At 31.8% G+C, this 26,680-nt stretch overlaps 1 protein-coding gene across 1 annotated transcript in view; it reads right to left on the bottom strand.

Annotated features, from left to right (window-relative positions):
• LOC6046923 (putative uncharacterized protein DDB_G0274535) overlaps positions 1-26,680 on the bottom strand; it is a 110,200-nt gene that overhangs the window by 18,910 nt on the left and 64,610 nt on the right. Inside the window, exons 2-3 of the mRNA XM_038248803.1 lie at positions 25,192-25,677; positions 6,121-6,208 (exon numbers count right to left, since the gene is read on the bottom strand). Of these exons, the coding sequence (XP_038104731.1) occupies positions 6,121-6,208; positions 25,192-25,677 (574 nt within the window). The remainder of the gene's footprint in view (positions 1-6,120; positions 6,209-25,191; positions 25,678-26,680) is intronic.

The raw sequence follows: 26,680 nt of genomic DNA, 5'->3' as shown, positions 1-26,680 counted from the left end.
GAATTTTGAGCATTTTCAAAAAATGTTGTCTTTACATTCGAAATGTATGAAAAAATCCCGATCATTTGATACCCATATCGAAAAAACTGAAATTTAGAGTATTTTTTCAAAAAAACGTAGTTTTGTGAAAATTTAAGTATTTTGAAAAAAAATGTATTACTTTCGTTATGTATGTTAAAACCCGTTCATTTGTACCCATATTGCAATAACAATTTTCCTGAGTTTTTTTAGAGAAAAAAAGGCATTTTTAAAATACAGGGAAAATACGTATTTTTGTGAATATTTTTATGTAATTATAATTTTTTTTAATTTTTTTATGTTTGCACGATTTTTCATACGGTTATAGCCAATGTCTCCCATATAGCCAAAATCCCATAAGCTATGTGCTTCAGTTATGTACGCCTCGGTATTGCATCACCAATATGTGGTGCTAAACCGAGGCATGACTGTAGATATGTTTATCCTTTTTTATTAGATTTTCACAGAACTCTTGTTATTTTTTAATATGAAAGGTTCAGCTATTTTATGAAAATACTCGATTTTTTTTAATAATTTGCGATATTTAGATTGTTTGAAATTTGATTTGAAGTTTTTGCATCATTCCATTCCTAATAAAATTTAATAATTTTCAAAAAATATTTTACAAAGCTGTTTTTTTGTCAAAATAGCAATTGTAAAACCTGTGTTTTTTCAAATGTTCCAAATTTTTTTATGATTTGAAATTTTGAGCGACGTGGATTTTTTAATTATTTACTTTTGAGTACTTCAAAATAAAATACCATAAAAAAAGTAACAAAACTTTTAATTTTAAAATTATTTAATTGAGTGAAAAGTTGCAATTATTTATTCAAAAACATCATGACGTTTGACATTTATATTAGTAATCAAATTATTAAAACAAGAGTATTTTGAAAACGAAATTTGTAAAACTATGATAATGTACTAATATTGTGAAAATTCATTTAAATGTCCGTTCAGTTTGACACTTCAATTGCATTTGATGAATATTTTCGTATTTTTTTAATCTCATATTTTGTGAAAATTTCAATATTTCAAATATTTTTAAATATTGATAATTCTAAAAAAATGTCGGTATTTAAAAAAAATATGTTTTTTGTTATGAAGATTATAGACTTTGTTAATTAGGTTAGTAAATTTACGATTAGGCATTGACCATTTTTAAATAGCATAACTAATTCTTATTTACCTACTTTAGTTGTATAATATTAAATATAAAATGACAGACTTGAAAAAATACTGAAATATTGAAAGATAAATTAAGCAAGTATAACATGATCCTGAAAAAGGAAATTGAAAATCCCTTTCGACTGACAATGAATTTCCAATTAAATCCCAAGCACAAATTGTAATTAAGCTCTCGAAATCGAACAAAACTGCTCCACATCGGAAACGAAGCAATTTCCCAACTTGTCACTGGCCACGTCCTCATTCCCCCGGAAAAAACGAACCAGCACCAAACTATTCGAAAACGAAGCTGGGCAACAATTAAAAACTAATTGGAAGCTTTGTTGTTTTTTAAGCTGGCGTTAAAAAAGCAGGACGCGCGCTTAATTTCAAGCTTCACAGTGCGGTGAAACGTGACCAAAAGTTTCTCGAACGAAAAAAAAAAGCTCCAACGAAACGAATTAAGAAAACAAAGTCGTTCAAGTTTTCGTCACGTTTCGGGCTTCGAGGAAAACTGGGCATCAAAAAGCGTTTTTATTGTTGTTTTTTTTGTGTGATATTTTTAACGACGAAGGACACCTGCAGATCAATGAGCAAATTTTCGTCAAATTCCGGGAAAAGCTACGGAACGTGACTTTCCCGTGAAATACCGCGGGTCTCCAACATCATCCTGCCTGCCTGCCTGATGAGGGAGGAGGAAAATGTGTGTGGTTTTTGAAGGATTTGGTTTCGGCATCGGTGCTACTTGAGGAATTTCCATTTCGAAGAATTTCGATGCCAAAACCCAGTCCCCCTCGAACAACATTTGCACATTTTGATCTGCTGAAATGTGTTTGAAGTAGTTCAAAGAGTCTAGTGTGTGTGTGTGTGTTTTGGGTCTCATCTCTTTGGTGGTAACCAAAGCTCCGCACTCATCTCTTAGGGGGAGAGGGGGTAATATGCACCCCCGGGGCAAAATGCACCCCCTTCTTTTCTCGGTATTTGGAAGAATTTTCCGGGGAAAAAATCATAGAAATTGGAAGCTTAACATTGCTAAACCATGCTGGAAAAATTTGAGCATCGCAGTATAAAAACAGCTTAAGTTATTTGCAAAACTTTAAATTGTTGTGTTTTCATCTAATTTTCAATGAACTTTCATTATGATTTTTGGACAATATAAAAAGCATTTATTGATATTGAAAGTGTTGAGGTATATAGTTTTTGCCATAATCTTCATTATTCTGTAGATAGATGAGTCCAAAAACATAAAAAAATGCATTTTTAATTAAATTTTCTGCAAAAAGCGTGGTCGGGGCAAAATGCACCGCTGTGAAGCTCCTTTGTAAAAACAGCGGTGTCATCTAGTGGTGACTAGTGAAAACTGCTTTTACCCGGTGCATTTTGCCCCATGTTGTGGTGCATTTTGCCCCGTTGTTGTAGTGCATTTTGCCCCAATGTTGCGGTGCATATTGCCCCGCATGGTCGTTTGAAATGAATCAAAAATGTTTTTAGAAATTTGATATTTTTGAACAATTTTAAGGTTTTTAAAGACTTTTTTCACTTGGATGATGAAGAATAATAGTTGTTTCAGAACATCGACCAAAATTTTTCCACAGTAATGCTGTAATGGTTGAGAAATCAAAGTTTTCCCTTAGGGGGTGCATATTACCCCCTCTCCCCCTACCACATAAGTTGCGAAATTGAAAAGAGATGTCTGGAATGGAATTGAAAATCTTCCTTGAAGTGGGTTTGAAAAGCTTTTCTAGAGCTTGTAGGTTGTGGTTTAGTGGAATTCATCTTCCAACTGGGATAAATAGAATATTTTTTTAAATATATTTTAGACATTTCTTATTTTTAAAATATTTCAACTTTTTGGATTTTTAAATATCTTCCCAATTTTGCAGTTGGGATTGATTTTTGATCAAAGTTATAGCAAAAGTTAAACATCCGACTGTAAATTAGATTTTATTCAAAGACAGTGTTGCCAAATAGTGGATTTTTTGAGAAAGTGTTCCCAGTTATATTTTTTTCAATTTTGTCAATTTTGTCAATTTTGTCAATTTTGTCAATTTTGTAAATTTTGTCAATTTTGTCAATTTTGTCAATTTTGTCAATTTTGTCAATTTTGTCAATTTTGTCAATATTGTCAATTTTGTCAATTTTGTCAATTTTGTCAATTTTGTCAATTTTGTCAATTTTGTCAATTTTGTCAATTTTGTCAATTTTGTCAATTTTGTCAATTTTGTCAATTTTGTCAATTTTGTCAATTTTGTCAATTTTGTCAATTTTGTCAATTTTGTCAATTTTGTCAATTTTGTCAATTTTGTCAATTTTGTCAATTTTGTTAATTTTGTCAATTTTGTCAATTTTGTCAATTTTGTCAATTTTGTCAATTTTGTCAATTTTGTCAATTTTGTCAATTTTGTCAATTTTGTCAATTTTGTCAATTTTGTCAATTTTGTCAATTTTGTCAATTTTGTCAATTTTGTCAATTTTGTCAATTTTGTCAATTTTGTCAATTTTGTCAATTTTGTCAATTTTGTCAATTTTGTCAATTTTGTCAATTTTGTCAATTTTGTCAATTTTGTCAATTTTGTCAATTTTGTCAATTTTGTCAATTTTGTCAATTTTGTCAATTTTGTCAATTTTGTCAATTTTGTCAATTTTGTCAATTTTGTCAATTTTGACAATTTTGTCAATTTTGTCAATTTTGTCAATTTTGTCAATTTTGTCAATTTTGTCAATTTTGTCAATTTTGTCAATTTTGTCAATTTTGTCAATTTTGTCAATTTTGTCAATTTTGTCAATTTTGTCAATTTTGTCAATTTTGTCAATTTTGTCAATTTTGTCAATTTTGTCAATTTTGTCAATTTTGTCAATTTTGTCAATTTTGTCAATTTTGTCAATTTTGTCAATTTTGTCAATTTTGTCAATTTTGTCAATTTTGTCAATTTTGTCAATTTTGTCAATTTTGTCAATTTTGTCAATTTTGTCAATTTTGTCAATTTTGTCAATTTTGTCAATTTTGTCAATTTTGTCAATTTTGTCAATTTTGTCAATTTTGTCAATTTTGTCAATTTTGTCAATTTTGTCAATTTTGTCAATTTTGTCAATTTTGTCAATTTTGTCAATTTTGTCAATTTTGTCAATTTTGTCAATTTTGTCAATTTTGTCAATTTTGTCAATTTTGTCAATTTTGTCAATTTTGTCAATTTTGTCAATTTTGTCAATTTTGTCAATTTTGTCAATTTTGTCAATTTTGTCAATTTTGTCAATTTTGTCAATTTTGTCAATTTTGTCAATTTTGTCAATTTTGTCAATTTTGTCAATTTTGTCAATTTTGTCAATTTTGTCAATTTTGTCAATTTTGTCAATTTTGTCAATTTTGTCAATTTTGTCAATTTTGTCAATTTTGTCAATTTTGTCAATTTTGTCAATTTTGTCAATTTTGTCAATTTTGTCAATTTTGTCAATTTTGTCAATTTTGTCAATTTTGTCAATTTTGTCAATTTTGTCAATTTTGTCAATTTTGTCAATTTTGTCAATTTTGTCAATTTTGTCAATTTTGTCAATTTTGTCAATTTTGTCAATTTTGTCAATTTTGTCAATTTTGTCAATTTTGTCAATTTTGTCAATTTTGTCAATTTTGTCAATTTTGTCAATTTTGTCAATTTTGTCAATTTTGTCAATTTTGTCAATTTTGTCAATTTTGTCAATTTTGTCAATTTTGTCAATTTTGTAAATTTTGTCAATTTTGTCAATTTTGTCAATTTTGTCAATTTTGTCAATTTTGTCAATTTTGTCATTTTAGTATTTTAGTATTTTAGTATTTTAGTATTTTAGTATTTTAGTATTTTAGTATTTTAGTATTTTAGTATTTTAGTATTTTAGTATTTTAGTATTTTAGTATTTTAGTATTTTAGTATTTTAGTATTTTAGTATTTTAGTATTTTAGTATTTTAGTATTTTAGTATTTTAGTATTTTAGTATTTTAGTATTTTAGTATTTTAGTATTTTAGTATTTTAGTATTTTAGTATTTTAGTATTTTAGTATTTTAGTATTTTAGTATTTTAGTATTTTAGTATTTTAGTATTTTAGTATTTTAGTATTTTAGTATTTTAGTATTTTAGTATTTTAGTATTTTAGTATTTTAGTATTTTAGTATTTTAGTATTTTAGTATTTTAGTATTTTAGTATTTTAGTATTTTAGTATTTTAGTATTTTAGTATTTTAGTATTTTAGTATTTTAGTATTTTAGTATTTTAGTATTTTAGTATTTTAGTATTTTAGTATTTTAGTATTTTAGTATTTTAGTATTTTAGTATTTTAGTATTTTAGTATTTTAGTATTTTAGTATTTTAGTATTTTAGTATTTTAGTATTTTAGTATTTTAGTATTTTAGTATTTTAGTATTTTAGTATTTTAGTATTTTAGTATTTTAGTATTTTAGTATTTTAGTATTTTAGTATTTTAGTATTTTAGTATTTTAGTATTTTAGTATTTTAGTATTTTAGTATTTTAGTATTTTAGTATTTTAGTATTTTAGTATTTTAGTATTTTAGTATTTTAGTATTTTAGTATTTTAGTATTTTAGTATTTTAGTATTTTAGTATTTTAGTATTTTAGTATTTTAGTATTTTAGTATTTTAGTATTTTAGTATTTTAGTATTTTAGTATTTTAGTATTTTAGTATTTTAGTATTTTAGTATTTTAGTATTTTAGTATTTTAGTATTTTAGTATTTTAGTATTTTAGTATTTTAGTATTTTAGTATTTTAGTATTTTAGTATTTTAGTATTTTTTGTCTTCGAAGTTTAGTTTCACTTTCAGATGGATATTTTAAGTTATTCAAATATTTCAGCTCATTAGCTCAGCAAATTGGACATCAAATTAATGCACACCCCAAAACCAAACAAATCGACCAACTGCCAGTGACTGCAGAATTGCATAACTTACCCAAAATGTCGCTTCTTTTGCTGGTGGGACGCCAGCTGCCGGTGACAGTGGAAGGCCCGGTCGCACACGTTGCAGGTGAGGGACTCATCTGAAAATTAGGAGAAGGAGGAAGGTGAAAATGTGTTAATTGCTAACCCAATATTTGCATATCTCGCGAGAATGATGATGGCGCACAGTTTGCATCAATTAAGTGCATCCATCACACATACATTCACACTCACACATACGTTTAAAATTCTGAAATAATAATTTAAACCGATGGTGGCGCCATCTGTTGAAAATGCATCGAATTTTGATCGATAATGACATAGACAAGAAGACAAAGCATCTTTTCCGTTTTGTTTTTGCTAGCGCCCACTAGATGTCGCTAGTGCGAAACGTCACTTTTACGACGCTAATGCGGCTTCCTTCCGAATTTGTTCCGCCGATTTAGCTGTACCCGGTATCATGTGTCATGCCGGCGAGGAACGTGATTTATTTCATGCCATTTTCACCTCCCGAAATTGGGTTCCACGGATGAAATCTAATCGCGTTGACTTCGGTTATCTTTATTAGATGTAAGATTACACCGCGACTCTAGGAAGCGATGAGAGTGATCGATAGCCGAATCATTGGATTATGTACGGCGAACAGGGATTTCTCTGCAAACTGTCAAATTATTATGGCGGCCATTATGGCAAACTCAAAGCCGCAACAAATTAATCGAAAAACAAGCAAAAAGTCACAACTTTGCATGTTTCCAACATTTTCAAACAATAAAGTAAGCACCAGCAGTGTTGCCAGACGCAAGATTTATCGAGAAAAAAAACTTGAAGAAAACTTCGTCATCGAAGCTTGTGCCAAGCGCGCCGCACACTTGATTGACTTTCTCGTTGCCGGTTATTTTGGGGGCACTTGAACTTTTGCAAGTGGTCCGTGAAATTACGACCGAAATGCTTCGGTTATTGGAAGTTCATGGGAGGAGGGGGGAGGGGCGCAAACTTGGAAGGAACATCGCGAGAGCTTTGGAATGATGGAAAGCGGATTATTTTTAGGAAAGAGGTGAATAGACGTCAAGTTGATACTTTGACTAATGTAAGTTATTTCAAATTACTCAAACTTAACAATCAATATTGCACAAAAACAAGTTGAGCGAAAAGCATTTTAACAGTTATTATCATTTAACACATATTAGCAAACTATAGTTTACAACTTTCACAACTTTTTAAACTAGTTTATAGGGCTTGATTTTAAATTAGAAAAATTATTACGCTCCAATCAATTCATTTTTTTTTAAATTTCTTCAAAAATCCCAAGATTACTAAAATTTCTTTAAAAACATTGTTGATTTTTTAAAATAATTTCGCGACCAAAAAAAATTTGCTTTATGTTTTTTTTCAAATATTCTTGAAATTTGCAAACATTTCTTAAAGTTTACTAAATTTTTATAAATTTCTATACAGTTTCGTTTTTATTGGAAATTTCTTAGATGTTTTTAATACATTGGAATTTCCTTGTTTCTCATAATTTATTTGTATTACAGATTTATTTCCAAATTTCTTGTAATTTCTTCAAGTGTCTGTTTATTTTTTTGTATTTTGTTATTTCTACAAATTGAATTTCCTTTATATAATTTATTTAAATAGTTTTTTGAATTTTTTGAAATGTCCATTCCAAATCATGGAGTATTTTTATCAACATAATTTTTAAATAATTAAGAAATCAAGACATTTTATTATTATTAATACCTCCAAAAGCCAATATACAAAATGAAATATTTTTAATATATTTCTCGAATTAATTTATTAAATGCCATTTATATTTAAAAAAAACTAATGGGTCATTCCACCTGAAGTGTGCAAGAAAAAATGCAAATTTGAAAATTACCATCTCCGATTCTGCTCAAATTTGGCAGAGCTGTTGAGACTATCAAAACATGCAAAAATCCCAAATTTCATCCAAATCGGACCACCCCCTCCATTTTTGTACCCTCCCAAAAAATCGACTTTTTGGCGCTTTTTGAGCAAAACCCCTGTCTTCAAACGACGATAACTCAGGAACCACACAACTTAGAGGGTCGGTCTTAGACTCAATTTTGAAGGAAATTGGACGTAGAATCCATTTCTGTGATCAAAATTTAGATTAAAATATGTTTTCTACCTGTATTGCGCAATTGAAAACTTTAAATGGCAGTATCTCAAAACAGCCCTATTTATTTTTTGAATTTGACCTCACCATCGTATTCCCCGTCCGATTTTACATAAGAATCACTTATCGACAGAAAGGAACATGTTTCGTTCCAGAGATATCGAATTTTAAAGTTTTGAGTATTTGAGATTACCTAAATTAGCTACACTCGCCGCCTCTGCTAGAAGCACTAAGTCGTGCTGATCAATAACTGCTACCTGCTTTTATTAAAATAAGATTTCATCTCAAATAATCATTAGCAAAATAGGCAAATATTGAATGTACACCACTGTAGGAAACTGCTGTATAATCTTAAATTAAAAAATAGTATACAGTGAATTTGTGTGCTAGCCCAATGGATAGCCCAAGAATGGAATTCCCGCAGAGCTAGCAGGACATTGCAATTGATCTTGTAAGTAACACTTAAGAAAAAGTGTACGATACATTATCGTGTTAAAAATTATGAATTAACATGAATAAAACTCTCGTGAAGCATGATTAAGGAGGAGGATTTCTGGAAAGTATAAAACTGAAAAATGTAAGTAAATCACAAAGATTAATCTGATTTATTATCTGATTAAGATCAAATTCAGTTGTGTTGATTTCGACACCGTCCGAACAATAATCTTTTTTTTTTGTTTGTCAATCATTTAGAAATCTTGAAAGACGATAAAGCTGCTGTCCACATGTAGCAGAATTGAAAAAAATCATCAATTATTCAGATGAAACTGGCTCACAATATAAAAATCGGTATGATCAACCTTTCAAACCGTAAGGCAGATTTTGGGGTTTTTACTGAATGGCACTATTTCGCTACCGCACATGGCAATAGCTCTAGACCCCATGAGAGTTATTTCATCTACCACAGCCAGCTCTACATTTGTTCTCACTTCAAATAAAAGAAATAATTTGATAAAGTGGGAAGAAATGAGGAATAAGGAAAAATATAAAAATAATAGAATTTTTTTTGAAAATTGTATTATAAAAACTCTGTAGCATTTGCAAATAAATATTCAAAGTTTAAATTTTACTTAATATGGTTTAATGACACTGAGATCATGAAGATCAGTGCATTGAAAATTACCCAATAAATATTCCTTAAACAAAAAATAGATTGTTCAAGGTATTGATTATCTCAAAATCGTATAAAATTGAAAAAATAATTCATCTTACAGAACACCAGGTAGTAATTATTCATCAGCACGACTTAGTGCTTCTAGCAGAGGCGGCGAGTGTAGCTAATTTAGGTTATCTCAAATACTCAAAACTTTAAAATTCGATATCTCTGGAACGAAACATATTCCTTTCTGTCGATAAGTGATTCTTATGTAAAATCGGACGGGGAATACAATGATGAGGTCAAATTTAAAAAATAAATAGGGCTGTTTTGAGATACGGCCATTTCAAGTTTTCAATTGCGCAATACAGGTAGAAAACATATTTTAATCTAAATTTTGATCACAGAAATGGATTCTACGTCCAATTTCCTTCAAAATTGAGTCTAAGACCGACCCTCTAAGATTTGTGGTTCCTGAGTAATCGCCGTTTGAAGACAGGGGTTTCGCTCAAAAATCGCCAAAAAGTCGATTTTTTTGGAGGGTACAAAAATGGGAGGAGTGGTCCGATTTTGATGAAATTCGGGATTTTTGCATGTTTCGATAGTCTCAACAGCTCTGCCAAATTTGGGCAGAATCGGAGATGGTAATATTCAAGTGCTGTTCCGCTTCAGATGGAATGACCCTAATGTCTTTAATTTTCTTACATTTTTCTATTTTCATTTAAATTTCATCAATTCTTTTTTTATTCACTTTTGCATTTTGTTTAAATTTGCTTTTTTCTTTTAATTTTGTTTAAATCCTTAAAAAAATCAAAAGGTTGTTTTAAATTTGTTTAAAATTGTATATTTGTTTAAATTAGTTTAAATTAGTTTAAATTAGTTTAAATTAGTTTAAATTAGTTTAAATTAGTTTAAATTAGTTTAAATTAGTTTAAATTAGTTTAAATAAGTTTAAATTAGTTTAAATTAGTTTAAATTAGTTTAAATTAGTTTAAATTAGTTTAAATTAGTTTAAATTAGTTTAAATTAGTTTAAATTAGCCTAAATTAGTTTAAATTAGTTTCAATTAGTTTAAATTAGTATAAATTAGTTTAAATTAGTTTAAATTAGTTTAAATTAGTTTAAATTAGTTTAAATTAGTTTAAATTAGCTCAGTATTGGGACTGATTGTTTATTTACCCAAGTTGTTTTAATCACCTTAAATTATATTGGAATTACGGGCTCATTATCGGTATTTTTCGGTGAAATTAAACTCTCAAAATTAGAAGAAAGGAATGAAACTGATAGGTGGATAGGTGACTAGTGTCTTAGAAGAAGAGTGAAAAGGACGGAAACTAAGTCAGCGAAAGGGCCATATGAGAAAGCGTACGTGTGTGATCAAGTCTTTTAACCTTCTAATTTGGCTGTGTACAAGTTCTGAGTCGCAACCTCAGTAATTACTGAGGTTGTTTAAATTTGTTTAATTTGTTCAAATATGTTTAATTTTTTTAAATTTGTTTGAAGTTTAAATTTGTTTAAATTTGTTCAAACTTGTTTAAATTTGCTTAAATTTGTTTAAATTTGTTTAATTTGTTCAAATTTGGTCAAATTTGTTTAAACTTGTTTGAATTTGTTTAAATTTGTTCAAATTTGTTTAAATTTATTTAAATATGTTTAAATTTGTTCAAATTAGTTTAAATTTAATATATTTTTTTTTCTTTTTTTAATGTTTTATTATTTTGAAAAAATCTTCATAGAATAAAAAAAAATTGAGAAAATTTAAATTTCTTGACTGTATTTTTTTCGTGTTATTTTTTAAATTTTGTTATAGTATTTAAATTTCGATTTTTCTCAGATTTGTATTTTTTCCAAAAAAAAACTTTGTTTTTTAATTTTTTTAAATAAATTTTCATTTCAAATTTATTAATATTCAAATAAAAAATAGAATACATTTTTTAAGCAATTTCTATACGCTTTAATATTTCATTAATTTATTGAAAAATAATCAATTCCTGATATGATATTACACAAACTTCTTTACAAATGACTTAAATAATTCTCAATTTCTTAAAAATTAAAAAAACATTATAGAAGATTTGAACATAAGTACCTAAGTTGTCATATAAAAACCAAAATCTTAAAAAAAATCGATGCGTTCATTAGTATTAAAAAAACCAAATTTTATCAAAATTTGCTAAAATTTTATAAAGAAAAAAAAATGTTGCCGTTAATTTAAAAAACAAATCATAATCTTTATGTGATAAGAATTTATTGCACACTTTGCACCAAATTCTCCCCCTGTGCAATTCATAACTGCACACCAAATATTTGCACACTTGAAATCCTACCCCTTCTCCCCCCCGCTCGCCTATAGTGGTGCGTGTCTCGACTGAGCTTTGATGCTTTCGAACACTTTAGAACAGTTTTAAACTAGGGTGTGTGTCTTAGATAGTTTTTTTTCTGCTGTAGTTTGAGGTGTGCACTTTTGTATAGAGCTTTCCACAAGTTGCACGATTGTCTAAAAATCGCTGCAATCTGCAATATAATAATTAAAAATTTATCAAGACCCATTTAAAAATACTTTAAATGTTCTTAAAATTTCTAATATCTCGCTTTCATGTATTCAAATAAAAAAAATCAAAAAAGCGATTTTTTTATGGAAATTTATATAGTTTTTTTTTTAATTTATGACTAAACAAAACAGTTTTATTGATTTATTATTACGAAATTTCGTCTATTTGTCTATGTGTTTCGAGCATTTTGACTCAAACAGCGAAGGCACCACGGCTCCACTTGATTGGTCTTTTTCGGGGGTTTTCGGTGGTAAGTTTTCGGATTGTTTTGGGGCAGAAAGTTCGAGCGAAAGTCACGGCCATAATTTTGAACTTTTGGGTTGCTCTAAGCTTGTAAAGCAGAGATAATTACGGGAGTTGATAATGTGAGCAATAAATTATCAAATTGACTTGGAAAGTTATTAAGTTGAAATTTTTTAGGAAAAATGTTGAATTTGTGGAAAGTCATCCTAAAATCCTGTCTGAAAAGATTTAATAAAATCATATCAATTTGACGAAAATAAATCCTTTTCAGTTGGCAACGTTAATCCGCTCCACGTGTCCAACATTGTGACAATCCCTGCCGGAGCAATTGAAATGGGTGTCCAATTGAAAAAGTTTCAACACAAAAAATAAAACCCTGCTGTCAACTCGAGCCATTTCTGCCCATTTTGTGAGCGCACCTCGCCCTTAAAACCCACTTGAGGAGATAAGCTCGAATGATAGTTGACAAGTTGGCAGTAACAAACGACGACAACAGCAACAAAAACAACAAAATGACAACATCAGCGCACTGACAGCGACTAAAAAAGGGCTTTAGAAATGTGTTCTCGAGGGTCCAATGACACTTTGGGGACGGCCCTCGACTTTTTAATTACAATTGAGTGTGGCACGTTGAAAAAAGTTTCTTGCTTTTCTCCTCACTAGAGCCATCTAGTTGTGACTATGCGAAACTGTGACACAGCTGTCAAACGCTTGCAGAGTTGTGGTGAGTTTTCAATTTCGGAGGTGAGTTTCCGATTTAAATAGAACTTTTCAAGAGAAAATTACATTTATTAATATTAGTATTGAATTGAATTAGGTATTAACATAAAAAAACTAAAAGATTTTTGTCAGTGTTCCCAGATTTCCTGCCTCGAAAGCCCCCCTCCCTCTTGTAAAGGAAATGTTCCAAAATCCGTTAACCGGCAGTGCTGCCACCTGTCGGGCTCGTTCTCATTCGCCAACTAGCCCAACAATAGCCGCGGGGGAAGTTTTATGTCCCGTCACCGGAGTTTAGTATCAAATCGTACAACAACCTTTGTGTGCGGGACTCACAATAGGCGATAACACCCAACCAAGCTGCTTTTCAATGCCGGGTCTCCCCCTGGAGGGCACTCACGAGGAAAAGCGTTTTCACTCCTTAATCGTCTCACCTTTCACTAAACAACAAAGGACTATTTTTTGAAAAGGGGGAGGTGGGAAAAAGGCGCACCTGGGTGCTGGGAAGATGTATGGATTCATTGTATGGTGGAAATTGCTTGGGGATTTTGAACATTTAAAAAAATATTGATCAGTAATTTTTCACAGACCAACAGACGAAAATCTGTATTGATCATCAATTTAACCGTCAATTTAAATTGTTGAAGACTCATCACAGCAATTTTGAACTGACAGAAGGAGTTTTATGACAATTTGCGTTCAGCAACTGTCAAATGAGCTGTGGTGAATTATAAATCGCTGAGGTGAGTTTACAATCATTTTAAAAAATGACCTTTAAATTTTTTTGTTTGTACTTTGACCACTAGATGCCGCATTTGAGGAGTCCCAGCATGATTTTGAAGATTTTATTTAAAAGTCAACGATTTTCATCAAATTTTATCGCGCTAATTAAGTCCATATATAAATTACAAGTAATAGTTTATTACTAGAAATTCTCGAGATCTCTTGTTAGCATTCGGAGATGCAAATTAAACCTAGAAGACGTTCATGAATGTTTAATTAAGGTGCCAATAAAAATAATTTTAAATTGCTCCGGCTACTGTGCTATGCACTATGACTGGTCGAGCTTTCCACAGTCTGAACTTTATGGAGCGTTAAAGTTTTTGACCGGAACGAACATTTTCATTATCTTTGGAGGTGGAATTGCTAATCACAATCACAATGGAAAGGTGATCAATGTTTGTGGAAGAATTTAGGCGAATGTTCAAAGAAGTTTCTTTTTTATTAGCGAATATTTTAAATTGGTAAAAAAATTGCTACTGGAACTTAACTGTTTCATAACAAAGATATTTTCAATAATTAATTTTTTTTTAAAGATTATTTTTGTTGTTTGAAATAGTTAATATATGAGTATCAAGTGTTTGGGATTTTTTCATACATTTCGAATAACATTTTTTTAAAATACTCAAAATTTTCACAAAACTTCGTATTTTCGAAAAATTACTCAAAATTTCAGTTTTTTTTGCAATATAGATATCAAATGATCGAGTTTCTTTCATTCATTTTGAATGTAATAACAACACTTTTTGAAAATACTCAAATTTTTCACAAAACTACGTATTTTTGAACAAAATACTTAAAATTTCAGTTTTTCTATAAGGCCGTTGCAAATATGTTTCAAAGTTTATGTCGCCCCCCCCCTTCAAAATTGGTCTAAAAATCAGGGGGCAAAAAAAATTTCCACAAAACTTAAAAATTTCCATGAAAATAAAAGTCTAATCAACTGAAAACAATCTAAAATGCATTTTTCTGCATTGATAATCATATTTATCATGTTTGGGCTTGTTTAAAAATGTTTTTGAATTTTTATGAAATTCCAATGTACAACACCGCAAAAAAAATATTTTTCGCAAAAAATTAAAAAAAAATCGTGAATACTTAGATATTTTGGAAACTAATGATGGCAAATCAACTGGACAGGTGTAAAATGCATTTTAAAACACTTTTTTCATTAAAATGTTGAAACCATGGCTCGTAGTTTTTTTTGAAAATACTCAAAATATTCACAAAAATACGTATTTTCGAAAAATTACTCACAATTTCAGTTTTGTTTACAATGTTGATATCAAATGATCGAGATTTTTTCATTTCAGATTTCACTTTGAATATAATAACATCATTTTTTAAAAATACTCCAATTTTTCACAAAACTATGTATTTTCGAAAAAATACTCAAAATTTTAGTTTTTCTTCAATATGGGTTCAATATGGGAATTTTTCATACACTTCGAAAATATTAACCTTTTTGTTAAATACTCAAAATAGTCACAAACGTATTTTCGAGAAAAAAAATCGTTCATGCAGCTTCAAGCAACTGTCAAACGCATGTAAAACAGTTGTGGTGAATGCAGAGTTGTAGCGGTGAGTTTCCGGAATGTTCAAATTGACAACTAAATTGGTGATTGAAAGATCGGTTCTTAAATTTAGATAATACAATGTGAGCTTTTTTGCAAACAGGGTTGCCAGTAGCCAGCTAAATCTGGGAATTACAGATTTTTTAAGTGCAAAAAAAATTAGATGTCGATAAATGATGCCAACCAGATTATATGTCGATACAAATGCGAAATTTTTAGCTTTAGTTGATTTATTATTGTTTTTTAATAAACGTTCGAATTTCAATTTTTTTTTTAAATTAGGTTATGTTTTTAAAGGCAGGAATTGATTTAAGTTGACTAGTTTGCTTGTCAGATTTTGTCAGTATTTTTATCGGCTTTTGTCAAGAATTTTCAATGTTTGACCTGGTAACCCAGCTGTTAAACATTTCGGTCGATGCACACTTTAAGAATTTGGTTTGGAGAAAATTGATCGATGTTTTTTTATATTAAAATGTTTTACGGCATTTGTTTGTACTATTACCGAAGTTCTGCCTTCGGTAATAGGTGGTAGACAATATACAGTAATGACTTATTTGGTTTTTTTGTATGATTGAAGACCTACAAATTTGTTTAATAAAATTGAATAAATATTTGATATTAGAACTCTTTGTGATATTTTGAGCTCAATGTTTTAAAAATTTGATTTTAAATTTGAAATTGAATTTTGAATTTAGAAAATCGTATTTGTGAATAATTGCATACTCTCAAGATAAGTTTTTTAAAATATTGAAGAATTGATGTTCAAGTTAAAAAAAATAAGCAACATTATTAAAGAAAAAACTCATTAATGAATTCATGAGCTCAAGTACTCTTTCCTCTCTAATTTTAATTACGATGAAAAAAACCCTTTCATCCACATTCAAGTACCACTCGTCATCATCATCATCGCTGCCATGAATAATCCGATAGTGGAGTTGTTTTTCAATTACCACGCGCAACTCGAGCGATGCACATTAATGCGGTTTGCAGGGGGGGGCACTTTTCGTTCACCATAAATGCAAAATCCACTAGTGAGTCAAACGTTTTTAAAACACAATTCATGCTCGAGCAAAAAAAAAAGAATTCTTGGGTGAACGCTTTTGGATAATACTCAAAGAAGAAGGTTTTGAAGTGGGGTAAGTGTGCCTATCAGATAGATTTTGATTTTATTATCATTTTAAATTTGACTTTGTTTAAAATAGATTTGAAGTTTTAGCAATATTTGAATATATTTTGTGGGTTTAAAAAAAATATTTACAAAATTTATAACTTAAAGTCTAAAATTGGGCTACCAACCCTGCCTCCTGTCAATAATCTTCTTATCGATTCCCACTTAAGCTGTACAACGTTGGTAGTTATATGCCCCGAGAGTGAGTATGTAACCACAGATAAACAGACTTCAATAAAATGAAACACAACGGTCAAACGCGTGTAAATGAGAAGTGGTGAGTTCAAAATTGCAGTGGTGAGTTTCCGCTAATTCAAATTGACCGTTTAATTGTAAATTGATTAAATTCAAGAAACATTTACGTCCATTTGTCTGTAATGTAAACGCTAAGCAAGGATGCTGGGAAGAATTTTTCGCTGATGCGAGAGAGTGCCGTTTTGCAAAGTGGCAGGATTTTCCACCGCGCTGAACGCCCCGAGGGCGGTAATGATTCGCTTGTGCTGAACTGTACGCTGCTGAGGCTAATGTGGCATATTCTGGAAGGGAGGATTAGATACACGCTAATCGGTGCTTAGTTGGCTCTAAGACGGAGGTTTGTTGAAACCATGTTGCTATTTGTGATGGAGATGTTTAGGGAATTTGGAAAATTTTGGAGAGTAACAATTTGAAAGGCCCTTTTCATTTATTAATTTTTATTTAAATTTGAACTAATATTTTTTAATTTAAATTCTATCAAAATGTTCCTTTCAATTTTAAAACAGGTAAATCACGTCAAATTACGTTGAGTACATTCCCCTCAAACAACAAAATCGAACGAATATGGGGTGGTTGGTCGTAAATGGACAATTTGGCTCGATTTTTTTTCCATCTTCAGGTGGTGGGAGTGAATTGCTTTGCGGTGCGATTAATGGTATTGATGCAACCGGAACGATCGTTAAAACGGCACGTAATCGTCAATGCGCTCGTGAAAAATGTTATGCTCTCTATTAGGGGAACGAAATTGGGGAGTTTCGATGTGAGATTGGCCAATTAGACCATTTCTAATGTTTTAGCTTAGTCTTAGTAAATTCTCAACCCAATTTGGAGAAAGTCTCAAAGCTCAAAGCAGCGAAAATCAACACCTTTTCCCCCAAACCTTTACGTCATCAACAGACAGAAGAAAAAAAATCTTCTAACCGAAGGTCGTCTCCAAACAGGCTGAAAACTTCAATTCCCACATGAGTCTGGCGCATGCAAAAAAAAGAGAACTTTTCCGTCGAAAGCACCCCTCCCCTTTCTCACAGCCACAGAATCATGACGATTTCTGGTCATAAATTCCGCACTCGCAGATTTGGCAATATAACGGCTGAGTGAGTGAGTGACTGACTGTCGACTGACGATTCGAGGAGTTAACCCTTAAGTGTCATTTTCGTGAAGTTTTTTGAATCCCAAATAATTTTTTCTATTGGTATTTTTCCAATTAAAGCAGAATTTTGAGAGTAAATAAGGGACTTAATTTGGATTGAGAGAATGAAGCACGGGAATTATTTTCCTCTTAGTTGTTTGCTGCGCACTGTTTTTGATTCATCACTTTTTTGGATTTGACTGTATCTTGAGAAGGGATTTTGATTTTGTGATCGACAGCTTAATTTTAGGTATTTTTCGGAAAAAAATCCGATTTCTAAAAGTTGAATTCTCAAAATAAGTATTTTATTATTTTTTTTTCCAATATGTTTCAGTGTTTTTCTTTGAAAGAATCAAAATTTGCAAAAAAATACTAAAAATATTTTTTTAAGCAAAGTTGAGTTTTTAATCGAAAAGTACTTTTAAAGTATTTTTGTTAAAATATACTGTTTTTAAGTTTTAAGTTTAGGGTTATTTTTCTCAAATCTTATTTTCCCTAAAAGAGAACTAAGCTAGCAAAATCTAAACGTAGAAATATGTACCTTCCCTGCAAAGGCTTATAAATTGATCTCAGTTGAAAGGTTCTCCAAATCTCTGAATTGCAAATATAACATCCTAAAACAGAACTGCTAAATTCCAATAAATACACAAATTGAAATTGAAAATTGACTGTTTTTAAGTTACAGCGACTTTTGGGTATTTATCTTCGATTTCTTTTCGTTGTTTTTTTTTGCATTATAAATATACTTCTTGAAGGTAAAGCACCGCTGAAGTTTTATTTTTATTCTGAGAAATTCTCTCTGGAATTTTGAAGATCGGACGACAAAGAATTCGAATCAATGGAAAGGAATTTCTGGAAGTGTCAGTAATTTTCTACTATTGGAAACTAGTGGTCAATTTTCATTGTTAAAAATCTAAACTTTTGCAAATTATCAGATCAAAATAAAAATTTACAAATTATAAAATTTAGCTCAACTTTTGAAAAGGACTTAAAATAGATATATTTTAAACCAAATCATAAGATTTTTGATTTGAATTATTTCATAAGCTTAAAAAATCTAATAAAAAAACGAAGATGTATACCTAAAAGTAGCTATAACTTGATAACGGGACATTTATATTAAATAGCAAATTCGATTTAGCTTTAACTATTTTTTAATTTCCAGTATTTTTTTATACTTTAAAAAACAGAAAATAGGAGAAACGATTTTGCAAAAAATATGTATTTTTATGACCCCTAAAACATATATAAAAAGATAAAAATACAAAAAAAATATTTTGGGAATTTCACTTTTAGTTGTTGAAAGTTAAATAAAAAAAAAAGATTTTTTCCGTGTACCATTTAATTCCGAAAAGTCTTTATCATAACCTACAATTTTGCCGAAGACACCAAATCAATCAAAATTCCTTCTTAAAATACAGAACTTCATACATTTCTCTACGAAATCATTTTTTTTAGTTTTAATTTTTGATTTTTTTAATCCGGATGAAACTTTTTTGGTGCCTTCGGTATGCCCAAAGAAGCTATTTTGCATAATTAGTTTTGTCCATATAATTTTCCATACAAATTTGGCAGCTGTCCATACAAAAATGATGTATGAAAATTCAAAAATCTGTATCTTTTGAAGGAATTTTTTGATCGATTTGGTGTCTTCGGCAAAGTTGTAGGTATGGATATGGACTACACTGAAAAAAAATGACGCACGGTAAAAAAAAATTTGGTGATTTTTTATTTAACTTTTTGTCACTAAAACTTGATTTGCAAAAAAAAACATTATTTTTAATTATTTTTTTTATTTTTTGATATGTTTTAGAGGACATAAAATGCCAACTTTTCAGAAATTTCCAGGTTGTGCAAAAACTCTTTGAGCGAGTTATGATTTTTTGAGTCAATTCTGATTTTTTAAAAAAATCGAAATATTGGTTGCAAAAATTTTTTAACTGCATTTTTCGATGTAAAATCAAATTTGCAATCAAAAAGTACTTTAGTGAAATTTTGATAAAGTGCACCATTTTCAAGTTAAATCCATTTTTAGGTGACTTTTTTGAAAATAGTAGCAGATATTCATTTTTCTAAATGAGTGCACATGTTTGCCCACTTTTAAAAAAATAAAATTTTGGAGAGCTGAGAAAATTCTCTATATTTTGCTTTTTTGAACTTAGTTGATACGACCCTTAGTTGCTGAGATATTGCAATGCAAAGGTTTAAAAACAGGAAAATTGATGTTTTTCTAAGTCTACCCAAAAAATCCATCATTTTCTAATGTAGATATCTCAGCAACTAATGGTCCGATTTTCAATGTTAAAGTATGAAATATTTGTGAAATTTTCCGATCTTTTCAAAAACAATAATTTAATTTTTTTTTCTAACATTTCAGAAGGGCCAAACATTCTATATTACGCCCTTTTAAAATGTTAGTCTTGGTTTAAAAATATTGAAAATATTTTTATCGAAAAGATCGGAATGTTTCATATTTTACTATTGTAAATCGGACCATAAGTTGCTGAGACGTTAGACGTTAGAAAATTGTGGGTTGTTTGGGTGAGACTTAGAAAACATCAATTTTCCTGTTTTTAAACCTTTGCATTGCAATATCTCAGCAACTAAGGGTCGTATCAAAACTATTTTTTTCAAAAGTGGGCCAACATGTGGAATAATTCAAAAAAATTAAAAACTTAGACTATTTTGAATAAAGTTACCTGAAAATGCCTATAACTTCAAAACGGTGCACTTTATCAAAATTTCACTAAAGTACTTTATGATTGCAAGTTTGATTTTACATCAAAAATGAAGTTGATATTTTTTTGCGACCAATATTTGGATTTTTTGAAAAAAGCAGTATTAATTCAAAAATTCATAACTCGGTCTTTAATTTTTTGCACAACCTGGAAATTTCTGAAAAGTTTGCTTTGATGTTCCCTAAAACACACAATTTTTTTTTAAAAAATATTAAAAATAGTTTTTTTTTTGCAAATCAAGTTTTAGTGACAAAAAGTTAAATTAAAAATCACAAAAAAATACCGCGTAGCATTTTTATCAGTGTAGTCCATATCCATACCTATAACTTTGCCGAAGACACCAAATCGATCAAAAAATTCCTTCCGAAGATACAGATTTTTGAATTCATTTTTGTATGGGTAGCTGCCAAATTTATATGAAAAATTATATGGACAAACTAATGATGCAAAATGGCTTCTTTTGTTAAAATTTAAATTTTTATTCAATATTTCCATAAAAATCTAGCAGACGCATATTTCAGGGTTATCCCTCGTCAAATCCCCCACAAGAAAAAAAAACAGATCTGGCATCACACGGTGATAAAGTTATCGCAACAAAACCACCGACCAAAAAAACGCCCCCAGTAACATTTCGGCTAATACACTTTTCCGGTGGGATTTTCCCCCTCCCAAAAACGGAACGCACCAGACTTGGGTGTGATTTGAATGAAAAATGACTTGTGGCAGCTCCCGGTAGTAGTACTAGCATTGACGATCAACAAAAACCACACGACGATGGCGGACTTGTTTCGCGCGCTCATAAGTGAGATTTATGATGGTCGTAAACCGATGCTGACACGTCGGTAATGGATCAGATAATGCCCGGGAGTCATAATCTGTGTGGTGTGTGTGGTAGTACAGATCAGGTTGCCATAAATTTTTGGAAGTTTGCTGGAGGCAGTTTGAGACGACGACGTTTGGAAGCGCAAATTCCTCTTGTAAAATATGATTATGAGCCGATCATTGTGTGGCGTTTATCGTAAGAATTTAACGTGGCGATTTATTTCAGTGTTTTTTGGTGTTGAACCTTTTTTTCGGAAATTACAAATATTTTCTAACAATTTTTGTATGCTGAAAAGTTCCATAGAATTTAAGAGCTTTTATCATTTTTCTCTTTGGAGTTGTTTATGAGGAAATTAAAATAACACTGAAATAAATCATCACCTTAACTTTATAGGATTACTGCAAAATTTAAAAAGACAAAACATTGTTTTAAGTGAAAAGCAACATCAATCAAATTCTTTCTTGCCTGTTTAATTAACAAAATGGTTTTGCTTCGTTCTTCCTTTAACTTAAAACTGAAATCATTACCCAAAGCACACAATTCCGAAAATAATTTATCAAACTTTTCCCCGTTAATCATGTTCCACTCGTTTTTGTTCACTTCCCCCAAAACAACCATTACCATCATAAGCTGTGCAGCACCCGCTCGAAGTACGCCACGTAATTTCTTCAAAATTTATGTAAATTACACGTCCGCTTCGCGTGGCAGTGTTGCCGGTTCCAGGTACTCGGAAAACGCATGAATTTATGTAACGTCTCGTTGCGGAACATTCCTCCACAACCGGGTCGAGAATGTTGCTTCTGGCGAGGAAAATTGCTTCGCTAAGTGATTTACGTTCGAGAGGACAAAATTTTATGCTGAGCGCTCCGAAAATAAGTGTCATTGAAGAGGTAGGTTTTCTTTGTGTGTTATGATTACTGAAAAATGTAGTATTCCTGGAGATCCAAACCCAGATGTGAAAAATCAACCACGACCGCCAAATCAACTTACTTGACTTATTGGAAAGGGGTTTCAACAACCTTTTCCAAGAATGTACAGAAAGGATGTATCAGAAGAGACCAGATTTAAAACATCTTACACAGAAAAAAAATCAACTCCCGAGATCGTGAATTGTGTTCATGAATTTACGAACCACGAATGAATTTATTCATGAGTAAGGTGCATTTGCACTTTAAACGTAAATATAGTGGTTCTCAAATTCATGAACACAATTCACGATTTCAAGAATGGACTTTTTTCCGTGTACCTTGATAAGTATCCAAAATTTCACCATGGCCAATATATTTCAGGTACGCTTTTGTCTGATAAGTAATTATTTTGACAGTGTTGCCATATTTGATGAATATACGGACAATAATCTATAAATGTTTTTTAAGACCGTTACCCTTCAAAATAAGGGGGCAAAAATTTGACCTAGAAAGCCCTATCTTACGACAGAGTTGCCAGTTTCACAAAGTTGTGACTTTTCAAAGGATTTTGAAAAACCTATCAAGTGATGTTAGAAAGTCGTTTACCGAACTTATTTGCATTGAAACTTAACTACTGTCAATCGATAAGTCCCACTTAAGTAGCGATACCTCATGGCAGGGTTGCCAAATCATTAATGATTATATAAGCACGATTTTATAAATGTTGTACTTATTCATCGAAGACAATTCGAAAACTATCCAATATCTTGCAAAAAAAAAAAAGAAATCCTACTCAAGTAACGATATCGCTTAGCAAGGTTGCCAATCAATCATTAAATTACCCTTAAAAATATATTGTTTATGATTTTTTATCCAAAAATTGTTGGATTATTCCGAAAGGCATTTCAATTAAAAATAACATTTTTTCCTTGGATAATTCGAGAAATCATAATAAAGTAGTCTTATATCATGTAAGGGATGCCAGTTTGATAAATTAGCAACTTTTTAAATGGGACTTTCAATAAAATATGTAAATAAGTACAGCAAGACAGTTCCAAAAGTTATTTTCATCAAAGTTTTTTATTGATTAAAACTTCCGTCAAGTATTCTTTCATATCTTATATCTCAAGGCAGTGTTGCCAAATCTCCAACAAATATGTGTGTGACCATGTCATGACAAGGAAATTACAAATTCTGCATACGTTGAGGAATTTTTTGACAGCGTTGCCAGTTCTTTTTTTAAACTTATTACTTTTCAAAAAAGTTTTTCTAAACTCAACTATGAACAGTAAGATGATACTCAAAATGATTCAAATAAAAATTTACAACATTCGCGATCATTTTTTTTTACTTACTGTAAGGGTTGCCAGTTCGACAAAGTAGTGGATATCCAAATAGATCATTTAATTAGCTTTTAAACTGTGTACAGTAGAACGATTCCAAAAGAAGTTTTCATGTAAATTTACAACGTTTCATCAATAAATTCCACTTAAATAGCAAAATCTTTTTGCAAGTTGCCAAATTTGCTACCAATACGACTCATCGCGAAGCAATTTTGCATTGGAAGTCTTTTCATAAAATTATCTGTTCTTTTTGATAACAAAATAAGTGTTTAAAGCTCTTTCAATAGATTACTAAAATTCGAAAATAATGAAATTATTTCGTTGAAGTGTAGAAAATTTAATAAAATTTTATTTTTTTTAACGTCCAATAATTCCGGAAATCTCGCTAATGAGGCATAACTAGATGTCACAGAGAAGAATGCATTTTTCAGTTTGAATCATTAGAAGATGTATCTTTGCGACCACACGAAGAAAAAAGAGTTCCCAAAATCGTGAACAAGCGTTCGTGAAAATGGGAACCTCAAACAAAGTGTTCAAATCCCATGGTACGATTTTGAAAAACGTACCATGAAATTTGAACACTTTGTTCGTGGTTCCCATTTTCATGAACATTTGTTCACGATTTTGAGAACTCTTTTTTCTCCGTGCAGCATTGCAATCATCAAATTGAAAAAGGAAAATTGCCTCAGCTTTAAGTAATAAAAAGCCAAAAAAAAATCTCGATTTTTTCAGTGAAAATTTATTGTGAAAAGTACTAATCATAACCTCAAACTTTTCCGAAGACACCAATTCGATCAGAAAATCCTTTCTCAAGATACAGATTTATGAATATTGCAAATTTTTTATACATGACCAACCCACACAATTATAAGGACCTTTTTATGGTGAAACTAACGATGCAGAATGGATTAAAAATCCCAAAATCATTACTTAATCCCAGTGTTACCAAATTTTCAAAAAATATGACTGGCTGAGTCGTCACACCTTTAAAATATTTGTTCAAGCTTTTCTTTGAAAATGATTTTTCTCATATTCACAATATATCTGATGAATAAATCCCACCTAAAAACGACATTTCACGACAGTGTTGCCGGTTTTTCAGTTATTCTGGCTCATTGAAAATGATCTTATGAAACTACGATTTCAGAAAGCATTTTTATTGAAATTCCCAGATGATGTGAGGTTTGCTACACACCAAATCAATTTCAAACTAAACAAAAATTGCAGCAAATCCTAAATCCTGCATTCATCCCGGATGCCACGATTTCAATTCCAACCTTGTTAATTGCAAACTTTGGTTGCGTCCATCCGACTATTCACGTGCGGTCCACGACCGACTCGTCCCACTCGAGAGCTCCACTTTGGTCACGTAACACAAATGGCCGCGGTCAGGCCCCTGGCCGGCGGATGTGGCTCTCACGCTGAGATTTGCACTCACGTTGAATGGAAGTGATGTTGAATCAATGCAGAGGGAAGGTGCGTTTCGAGGTGAATTTGGGGACGTCAAATTTGAAGTAAACAATAATTTTGACAGGTTGATCAAAATGGCGTCCAACTGTCAAATTCAAAACAAAATGGCGACCTCAAACAAAACCCCAACATTGCAAGTGTCACTCACCGTACTCATCCTCGTCCTCCATGGCCATGGCCTGCAGCCGGGAGATGGCCTGCTCCTCCAGCCGCTGCTCCTTGATGGTCGCGTCCAGCTCCAGGTCCGAGTCGGTTTCGTTGCAGTTGGACTGGTTCCGGTTCACGTCCTCTCCCCCGCCATAGTCTCCCCCCTCCGCATCCTCGTCCTCATCGTCCAGGTCCCGGTCCCGGTACACGACGACACCGCGCCCATTAATCAGCTTCTGGCTCGGGCTGGTCAGCGTGGTCGTGGCATTGTTTTGATTTTTCACCAACACATTGTTGTTGTTGTTGTTATTGTTTTTGTGGTTCAGGTTCAGCAGATCGGTGCCGGGACCGCCGCCACCGCCGTCATCGTCGTCCACATCAATCAGATTGTCGTTAAGCTCCGAATCACGTCGCAACGATTGGGCGTCGTCGGACTCGACGCTGAGCCGGCCGTAGGCCCGCCGCGGTGGCCGGGAACTGTGTTTGTCTGAAAAAGGGGGAAGGGGGAAACATTGAGGTTAGGTTTGGAGCAGGACCGTGAAACAGAGGTTGAAATTCTCCGTCAAAACATCAAAAATGTATAAAATTTGACGTTTCGTCGCTGTTTGTTTACATTTTTCAAGTACGTTTTCATTGTTTTGACAGCTTGTGTTGTTGCCAACCTTTGAAATTGTATTCCCCCTGGATTAAGATCGTTTAGGGTGAGTGCTAAACATCGAAAAGGTGTGAATTTGGGGCAAACGGCCCCGGGAGGGTTGTTTTTTGAGGTCGTACAAAATGGAGCTGGTGGTTCAGAGAGTGTATCGCCATTTGACTGGCAGCGGGAGGAGTTTAACGCCGAGAATGACACACGGATTTGGGTGACTTAATAACGTGGGCTACGTGTCTGGCGGACCTATAGAATGTTGTTGGCGGACGTGGACCTGGACACAATCGTGGGATTGGTGTCCCCCAACCGTCCCCTAACATGACAGTTTTCGTGAGTTGCGCGTATCCACCAACAGATGGCAAGTGGGCCTCGTCGGAGTCCGCCCACCAAATACGCAACTGTACCTTCCTGATGACATTGCTCGCCCTGATGTACTCCCGAATTTCAGTCCACGCCATGCAACAACAACAACAGCGATTCGCGACATTGATGCTGAACATGCTGACCCGGGACGCTCGACTTATCGCGCTATGGATGACTCCCGATCCACCGACACAGTCGTGCCACCGCTCTGCTGCAATCAACAACACTGTTCCTGTCATCCAAGTCGTCCCGGCCCTGTGTTCGGCACCGGAAACGGAGTCATCCAGAATCTGTTCTCTGGCGAGTATTCACGTTCAGCTGATATTGATGCTTGCCCTGATGTGTCTCCCAGTTTCAGTCAACAACTCTCCATGACTTCGCAACACGGGTGCTCGAGCGACCCACCGGAAGTTCATCCGCCAGTACAACTAATTCCGCCGAACTCTAGCTTAAAGCCGCTCTCTGTATATTATCAGAA

This window comes from Culex quinquefasciatus, chromosome 1 (genome assembly GCF_015732765.1).
Source record: "Culex quinquefasciatus strain JHB chromosome 1, VPISU_Cqui_1.0_pri_paternal, whole genome shotgun sequence".
NCBI classification, from domain to species: Eukaryota; Metazoa; Arthropoda; class Insecta; order Diptera; family Culicidae; genus Culex; species Culex quinquefasciatus.
Note: the sequence above shows the minus strand (reverse complement) of the source record. Positions and strands in the feature narration are given on the sequence as shown.